This window comes from Talpa europaea, assembly GCF_964194135.1.
Source record: "Talpa europaea genome assembly, chromosome: 9".
Taxonomy (NCBI): Eukaryota; Metazoa; Chordata; class Mammalia; order Eulipotyphla; family Talpidae; genus Talpa; species Talpa europaea.
The window spans coordinates 79,697,838-79,706,781 of NC_140076.1; the positions used below are offsets into that span (position 1 = coordinate 79,697,838).

Sequence of the window (8,944 nt, forward strand, 5' to 3'; positions counted from 1 at the left end):
GAGCGGGGCTGCTGCTGAGGGACCTCAGGCCAGAGCAGGGGCAGATGCGCGGGGCTGGGGTGGAAGGTGAATGTGTCAGAGGAGGTGGCCAGGAAGCCTGAGGGGCCAGTGCAGGAGGGTCTGCAGCCAAGTGTGGCCACAGGCAGAGGATGTAGATGGCAGCACCTTAGGGCTTGGAGGAAACAGGCTGGTCAGCAGTGGGCGGCCCCCAAGGACAGGGACATGAACTCCAGCACCCTGCCCCGCTGACAGCTTGTGGGGAGCTCACCTCTGAAACGCAGTCCTGTTCTACCTGCCAAGGAGCAGCTGGGCTTGGACAGGGGCGCACAAGCTCACTTGGGCTCATTATCCCTCCCAGCCATGGGATGATGGAGTGGGAGCAAAGAACTTATATCTGACCTGAAATTGGCTAGATGTTGGGTGTTTCACATCCCAGGTCAGCAGGAATTGAGAGATTTACCAAAGTTTTCCTGAATACATGGATTTACTGACACTGGTAATATACAATGCAGATGGTATAGAATAAAACAATCTTGGGGCTGTGACAATAGCAAATAATTACAGTATTTTTTCATTAGGAAAAAATATTCCATGAAATGACATATAAACCAGATGGTTGCAGAATTAGAGGGCAAAATTAGAGTCAACTACATTTCTACATATAAAACTGGATTATTAGAAACGTTTTATACTATCATTTGGTCTCAGTTTATTACTCAGCATATGAGATGAATATTCCTGTTTAACTTACAAGGATTTAACAGGATCCAAACAAATGATACAAGCATAAGGAAAATACTAGAAGTAGTAAAATCAATGCTGATGTTTCATGATTTAAGTGATCCTGAAGGACAAAAAGGATAGGAGCTTCCATGTGCAGTTCTTACTCCTTGTTTGCCTCTCCGCAGCTCCTAATACCCACTCGCCAACATGTCCTGCCAGCAGAGCCAGCAGCAGTGCCAGCCCCCTGCCCAGTGCACCCCCAAGTGCCAGACTCCTAAGTGCTCACCTAAGTGTCCCCCAAAGTGCCCTCCAGTGTCTTCCTGTTGTAGCTCTGGGTGTGGGGGCTGCTGTAGCTCTGGGTGTGGGGGCTGCTGTAGCTCTGGGGGTGGGGGCTGCTGCAGCTCTGGGGGTGGAGGCTGCAGTAGCTCTGGGTGTGGGGGCTGCTGTGTGAGCCACAAGCCCCGCAGGTTGCGCCGCCACAGATACCAGAGCTCTGACAAGTGCAACCAGCCCTCAGGGGGCTCCAGCTGCTGTGGGGGGTGCTCCAGCTGCTGTGGCGGAGGCTCCAGCTGCTGTGGAGGAGGCTCCAGCTGCTGTGGAGGTGGGAGCAGCCAGTCCTCAGGAGGCTGCTGCTGACGTGGAGCGAGAGCCAAGAAGAGCAGACTTGCAGAATGCAAAGATTCCAACATTTCTTCCTCTTGAGAATGGCTGATGCCCAATCAGACCCATGAAATACTTCATTCTGCTTAGAAGAGTCCTCTGCTCCAGTATCTAGAAGTCCAGAATCTTTCTCTAAAATCTCTTCACTACATCTAGCTGTTCTGAGAACAATAGCACAAACACTAAGTCACTTCCCACTGCTTAATGTTGTGCTCTGCTGCCTGAATTGAAACAATAAACATGATTTATCTGCTTACTAACTTACTTCAGATTGAGTCAGCATTCTGTTTATTATCATTTTTTTTCAGGGTGGCTTGTGTTCTTTTTAATGTAATGTGATATAATACAATATATATAACATACATACACATACAAGGTGTTACAGATGGAAAGTTTTCTGCAATTTATGACTTTGGGTACTTGACCTTTTCTTGATAAAACAGTCCTTAGTTTTTTTTTTTTTTATGCATTAGTGTTTTGATATGGAAGCTAACTTAGGTCCTATCTTGGGCATAAAATATTTCACTCTGCAAATGCATCGTATTTTGAATTGTTGAAGTAATGGTTTCCTTGTTTCAGTGGTTTCTAATCTTAAAATGTATTATCATTTTTTTCTCTTCTCTGCTGGTAACCCTGATGCCTCAGTGGACAGGCATGGGTTGGGAGGGTAGAGAGAAAAGTTTGTATTTTTTATATATACCTCAATAATCACTAAAGGAGTGAGAAAAACAATTGAGTCATTTGTACAATTTAGATCTGCTTTAGCCATATTTGATTCTTAGCAAAGCTGGAGTCTTATAATAAGCAAATAATAAGCACTGGAATTTATTCAGAGGGATAAATAGAAATGTAAAAGTTTCCCAGGCTAAATTTGGGATGGTTTGAACTTGTAAATAATTAAGAACAGTGATGCATTATAGATCATTTCATATAATAGGAACCCTTGAGGTCAATATTGATGATTACTAGATAGAAAAATGGGGGAGACCCTCAAGGGGAGACCTGAGGTCTTTTGTTTCCAGTAGAATATGTCAAAGACTGTCTGATAAAGTGGCAGGAGAGCTGCAGGTGTAAAACTGTTTTTAGGTTACATAGCAGAGGTTGAGTCAGGTGCGAGCCATTGCTTAGGAGTGGAGCTGAGGGGCAAATTTGGGTAAAAAGCATGATATTTGCCTATTCATACATTGTCTCACTAGAGTCCTTATTTTTCTAAGAAAAATATAGTAACTATGTAGGGGAGATAGCACACAACCACATGGCCAGGTGATTAACATTATGTTATCAACAAGAGCAGGTGAACATCTGTGCCTGCAGATATACATGACCTGACCCGGACACGGTGTCCCTTCTGGGGACTCTAACATGAGCCTAATCACAAGCAAGCATCAGAGAAACTGTAAATCAGGAAGTTCCTATTTTTTTAAAAAAATGAACAGAGAGCTGTACTCTCCAAAATTATCAATTACATAAAAAAAGACTGTGAAAATGTTCCAGAAGAATAAGATTGAAGGAGAAGTGATGGCTAAGTGCAAACGTTGATCCTAAACTAGATTCTGTACTGCTGGGGGGAGTGTTAAAAAGGTACATTTTTAGGTTGAAAAGGTTGTATTTTTGCATCTTTTATTCTTCCACAAAAATGGGTCTTTATTTATAACTAAAGAATTGCAGAAACATGAACTGTGAACTTGCTGCAACTTCTGATTCGCTTCAGGTGAGTGACTGTCACTCTGGCATGGACAGTGGGCAAACATCACTCTCCATTTGTGCAAAGTTGCCTCTTGTCTCTCATGTTTCCCACACCCACCCTACTCCTCGTCTCTCTCCTGGGGGCACAGCCTATCAGTTGGATAGACATGAAGCACAGACATCTTAATGTAACATACCCTTACTTTCTAAAACTGTAATTGTTGTGGAGAGTGACCCCACCGCCATGGTGACAAGAGAGTTTCATGCTTTATTCCCAAGAGTATCATTGATCAGAGGTACACTACTCCAGGATCCCTAAGATCCGGTGAAACTGAAGCAACACTGCACTATAGAGTCCAGTGTAGACTGCACCAGAGGGACATGGAGGAGATCCATGTATAGTGGACGGAGATCAGTACCCTGAGCCTGGGTCTTGGGTTGAGGGAAACATACTACAGGTCTGTTATCTCATCCAGGCTCCTTAGAAGGGGAAAGAAACAGTGTAGAGATGCATCCTTCATCCAGGTTAAAGACACACAGAGAAGCTGGGGCACCGCACACAGGCTAGGGTCCACCGTGAAAGCGTCAAAGAAGGTGCACTCAATAGCTCCCCACTCTCAACCCTTCAAAACTGACACTGACCTCATGCAGCTCAGTGGACAAGACTGCTGAGCTTCAGACCTGGAAATGCCTAGAAAGGGTAAGTTGGTTCTACAAACACAAGCCAGGTCCTGCCACCCCAAGCACCTCTCAGCAGTGGGTGGACCCTTAGTACTCTCCTGCACCCTCCTGACGCAGAAACTTCAAAATATGGAAGCCAGCAGGGCCAAAATCAATCAGCAATCAACCAATAAAGAAATACTAAAATGTCAGCTGAGAGAAGTATTTGGAGTTAATTCTCTTATACTGCTACAGTTATTTTGAAAAAAAAAAAACAGGAATATATATATATATATATATATATATATTTATATTTTTTGGTGGGACCCTTGCAGGTGGCTGGGGAACAAACCGGCGCTACAGAGGCTGTGGGCAGCCTCGCAGCCCAGTGCTCAACTACTGTGCCACCAGGGGAGGCCCAAAAACATGAATAATTTTTTCAATGTTATTTTAAAGATTTATTTATTTATGCATACAAGATCTGCGGTACAGGCCATAGGTGTGGGGAGTGGTGAGAGGATTCACCAGAGAGAGTGGGGTACAGAACAGGCAGATTGACCGAAGTACACTGCTGAGTGGCGCAGCGGGTGAATCAGGAGAGGTCTGCTGCTCCATGTGGGTTGCTCCCTGGCTGGCCAGGTGATGGCACTCATGCTACAGTGGCTGCAGATTGATTTATAGGTTGTGTCTTAACTCATTGAACCATCAGGGAGGCCCAAAACAAGAAAATTTAAAGTAGCAAAATGGGAAGTGAAAAAATATAACACATGGTAACTAAAGATCTTAGTGAAATGTGACATTATCAGGAGAGAACAAATCTCCAAAATCCACTCACAAACTGCTAGAAGATTATATCTTCCCATGTGGCAAAAAGTTCAAACTATCTATAATAAACTGAAATAAATATTCAAAAACTCAGAAAAGCATGTCAAAGAGAAACAACAGAACTCAGAAAAAATATGCTAGTAAGCACTCTGACTCCATGGGAAACAGAAACAACAACAACAAAAAAAAATCATACACACAAATTAAAACAGAATTATATCAAACTAATAAACTTCTGCAGAGTGAAAGAAATTTGCATTGAAACGACGCAAAACATCCTTCTATAAAGAGAGGGCTTCCCTGGTGGTGCAAGGGGTTAAGACGCTACCTCTGAAGCTGTCTGCAGCCACTGCAGCACGAGTTCAATGCCCCGGCCAGCCAGGAAGCAACACACATGGCACAGCAGACCTGACTCCCCCGCTGCTCCCTTCAGCAGTGTGCTTTGGTCAATCTGCCTGTTCTGTTCTCTGTCTGTTGTGGTGAATCCTCTCAACTCTGTCTCTCGTGAATCCTCTCAACTTCCCCTCCCCCCCCACACACACACCTCTGGCCTGTACCTCAGCTCTTGTTAGCATAAATAAATAAATCTTAAAAAATAAAAATAAAAACTGGACTGAGGATCTGAGCAGACACTTCTCCAAGGAAGACCACCAGATGCCCATAGATGCTCATCACCTCCTATTACTAGGAAAATGCACATCAACCCCTAAGCTCACGCCTGTGAGAACGGCTATTCTCCAAGACAAGAGGCAACATGTGCTGCAGATGCTGCAATGAGAAAGGAATCTTTATTCACTATTTGTGGGAATGTAAATTTGTGCAGCAATTATGGAGGGCAGTGTGGAGAGTCCCCAAAGAAATAAAAATAGAAATGCCATATTATCCAGTTACCCCACTCTGGTATTTACCAGGAAAACCCACAAACAACTAATTTGAAGACAAAAATCTTTCAAATTATCCTCAGAGGTGGAAGTCAGCATACCAATGGCTCATTCTCAGGGAAGCAACCTGGGAGGAGAACAGAAGAGGCATCTGAGAAAATCCACAGATGGAGCCCCTGTCTTGTCTGCCAGCGGCAGGAAGGAGGAGCATGAAATCACACCTGCTGCACCCCATGTCTATAAAGGTAGCTCAAGGATACAATCTCAAATGACCTTTGATCTTTCAGTCAGGTAGCTCTGACTGAATTAGTTTTGTAAGGGGAAAGGTTTGTCTTGATATGATGAATAATGATTTTCTTTACAAATGAACTAAGTTTGCTGAAAACCAACATAGTTATCTGAAAATGTTGGAAAATAACCAAATGTGTTCAGTGTCCTTAAGAAAAAGCAACATTGCCTACTTTCTGTGCTTGTGATTATGTGCATAATCTAAGTCATGAGCCCGGAAGGCAGTGCTAGTATCAGTGATCTGATTGGGAGCCACAGCTCTGGGGGTTGGAGGTTGCTGCGGTTCTGGGGGTGGGGGCTGCTGCCTGAGCCACTGCAGGTCCCAAAGTTCCCAGAGCCACAGACGGCAGAGCTCTGGCTGTTGCAACCAGCCCTCAGGGGGCTCCAGCTGCTGCGGAGGTGGGAGCAGCCAGTCCTCTGGAGGCTGCTGCTGAAGTGGACCCTAAGCCAAGAAGTACAGACTTGGAGTCAGCAAATGGCCAGATCCTGGCTGGTCTTCCTGCCTCTGCCCATGGTGCTGATGTCTGGGAGCAAAAGTCTGACTCTGAGCTGCCTGTGCCCTGATGTCCAGGAGCCCAAAACCTCTTCCCCAAACCCACTCACTGCCTTCGTTCCTAGATGCTCATATTGTGACTGCTCTGGGCTCCCAAAGCTTGTCCTTCTACTGTTACCCTTTTGCATTCCCAATCTGATGTGAACAATAAAACTAGAAATGCAAACAAGCCTTGGCTTGACTCTGTATTCCTCATTATTTCTTTCCTACTCCATCTGCAGCTCCTGTTCCCGAGTACTCAGTATCTTCACAAGCATAAGACAGTGTTTTGTTGTCAAAGGGTTTACTGAACTCCTAATTCTGACATTTATCGCATAGTAATAGGATAAGTGGGACTGAATTGCAGAGTCTCAGAAAAGAGATGATCTGTACAAATGTAGAGCTAGAGTGGGGAGATGTGTTTACAGGTACAGCCTCCACACAGGAAAATGGTAGAATATAAAGTGGGGGAATCACACAGGGTATTGAAAGTCACTCAGAGATGCTGGGGTTGCCTTGACACAAGGGTAAGGCTGGCTGAGGCTCCCTTAGAGTCCAGGGTAAGGACCCAGGAGGGAGGGATTGGAGAAGTGGGGAAACATACCCTCAATGTCTGAGGCTGAGAATAATAAGCAAGGTGCCCTCTAGATCTGCATGTGTGCCTATATTTTAAATCTACCTCTATTTTTTGTCTCTGCCTCCATATGTGAGTATATATTTGTATACAGACAAAATCTAAGATACCACACACATGTGCACACATGTACCAATTAGGACACAGACTCCACTGCTCATGATGACCTGAGTGACAGGCAGTATTGACTCAATCATATCCCATTCCAGAGTCTGTTAAATTACTTTGGACTCTTCTAGATAGAGGGTTTTCTTTTCATCATTACCCGTAGTTCTAAGTTGTCTTCAGCTAATTATTTGAGCCTGCTTTTCACAATATCACCCTCAAGACATGGAAGAAGCACCTGCTGTGTATCAAGTTGAGGATAGTCTTTATCAACTTTCCAGCCACCTCAAGGGCCCTGGTGCATGAGGGGCAGCAGCAACACTGCAGGTCCCTAGAGAAGCCCAGGCTCTCCTGCCCTGTGGGGTCCTCCCACCTCCCGGACGTTCATGTCACATGCAAAGGCCTCCACCCTCACTTGTCCCAGGTTTGCACACTGTCACCTTTTGGGAGCCAGGGGTGTGTGCTCTTGGGCGACAGTCTTGAGTCCCACTGCCCTGCCACCCATTGCCCCACCGACCCACCAGATGACCTGAGACTGCAACAGTTGCCCAGTCACAAGGCAGAGAATGAGGGTGTCTTCCCACCGTGACCTTCAAGCTAGATCATTGAGCTCAGCACAGGCATGCAACTTCCTGATGTTGCTGCAACCACTGGCACCTCCTGATACCCTCAAGACACTAACTGTCACAAGGCATCACCTTGCCCTGCCCTCCCCAAACTTGAGATTGTATAGGTAAACGCCCTGCACCAGGGCCCGATTGCTCAGCAACAGTCCACCTGGTCCCATCTTTCACTAACATGTCTTTTCCTGTCTTTCCTTAATCTCCTACCATCCTCCCTTGATTTTGCTTGACTTAGCTTGTCCCCAGTACTCACCCCTCCTTTCAGCTTTATGCTTCTCATGCACAGACTCACCCTCTTCCATTTTCTAAGATTCTAGAAATCAGGTTCTCTTTCTCCTGTGCAAGCAGTGCTGGTTCCCTCCAGCTCCTCTGCAGGGTTATCATCTCCTGAAAATGCACGGAAGACTCAGCTGAATAAAGGGCTTTTTGAAAATCAAATGCACCTTTCCTGGAAAATAGCTGTGGTTAAAAAGAATGGACCCCTTTTTACAAGGGGTAGATGGATAGTCCATTTGATTGTGCTCATTAAGTTGCAGAATCTTTACCACACATTTTCCTTGTATGACCCTGTGACCTTCAGGACACCTTGAGACTGATTTGTATTTATTTTAAAGTTGAAGAAATAGAATGATGTGTGAGGAAGGGAAAAGAGGTGGCACTGATGATGGGAACAGGCTCCCTGGAAGGAGGCAGAGGAGCTGCCAGTCATCACCTGTCACAGCATCCATGTGCATGCCAGAAGGTGAGGTGGGGACTCATGTGCAGGCCTGTCTCATCCGCTGGGGTAAGAGCCAAAGCCAGGATAAAAGGTCCTCCTTAACATGCTCCACTATATGATGCAAGTGAAGCCGCTCCCACCCCCACAAATCATTCGCCAAATCACTAACAAAGTCTGCTCTGGGTTACATAAAACCATCAAACACTGGGCGGAACATTACTCTACTAAAGAAGAGAAGAGACAGAACAAAACCAGTTGCAGTGGAGGGTGTTGGTCCTTCCTCTCCAGCAGGGGGCAGTTCACCTGCACACCCCTGTCATGTTCAGTGGAAGCCCCTGTCCCTTCCTCACAGGACACATGTCCATGGGTTGACCAGGAGCCATACAATGCCCTGCTTAGGCAGGCACGAAGGAGCGCTCACTGAGTGTGAAACAAGGAAGATAGTCCCACAGGGGTGATCAGCCCAGGACAGGCTGATCCCTCGCTAAGGAAGGGTTCTGGAAGGAAGGTCCATTTTTTGCAACTGAATGAAAGACTGAACAGGTGCAACTGCCTTCCCCACACTAGACACTGTCAACTTTTCACCACCTTTGGGTAGGGGAGACACTG

The 8,944-nt window shown here is 45.7% G+C and overlaps 1 protein-coding gene across 1 annotated transcript; it reads left to right on the plus strand.

Moving 5' to 3' along the window:
- Positions 1 to 930: 930 nt before the first annotated feature.
- Positions 931 to 6,157, plus strand: LOC311177914 (uncharacterized protein; the record flags this gene model as incomplete). The annotated part of the gene is made up of 2 exons (XM_084244161.1): positions 931 to 1,108; positions 5,982 to 6,157. The coding sequence occupies 2 exons, from the start codon at positions 931 to 933 to the stop codon at positions 6,155 to 6,157; spliced, it is 354 nt and encodes a 117-aa protein (XP_084100287.1).
- Positions 6,158 to 8,944: the final 2,787 nt, after the last annotated feature.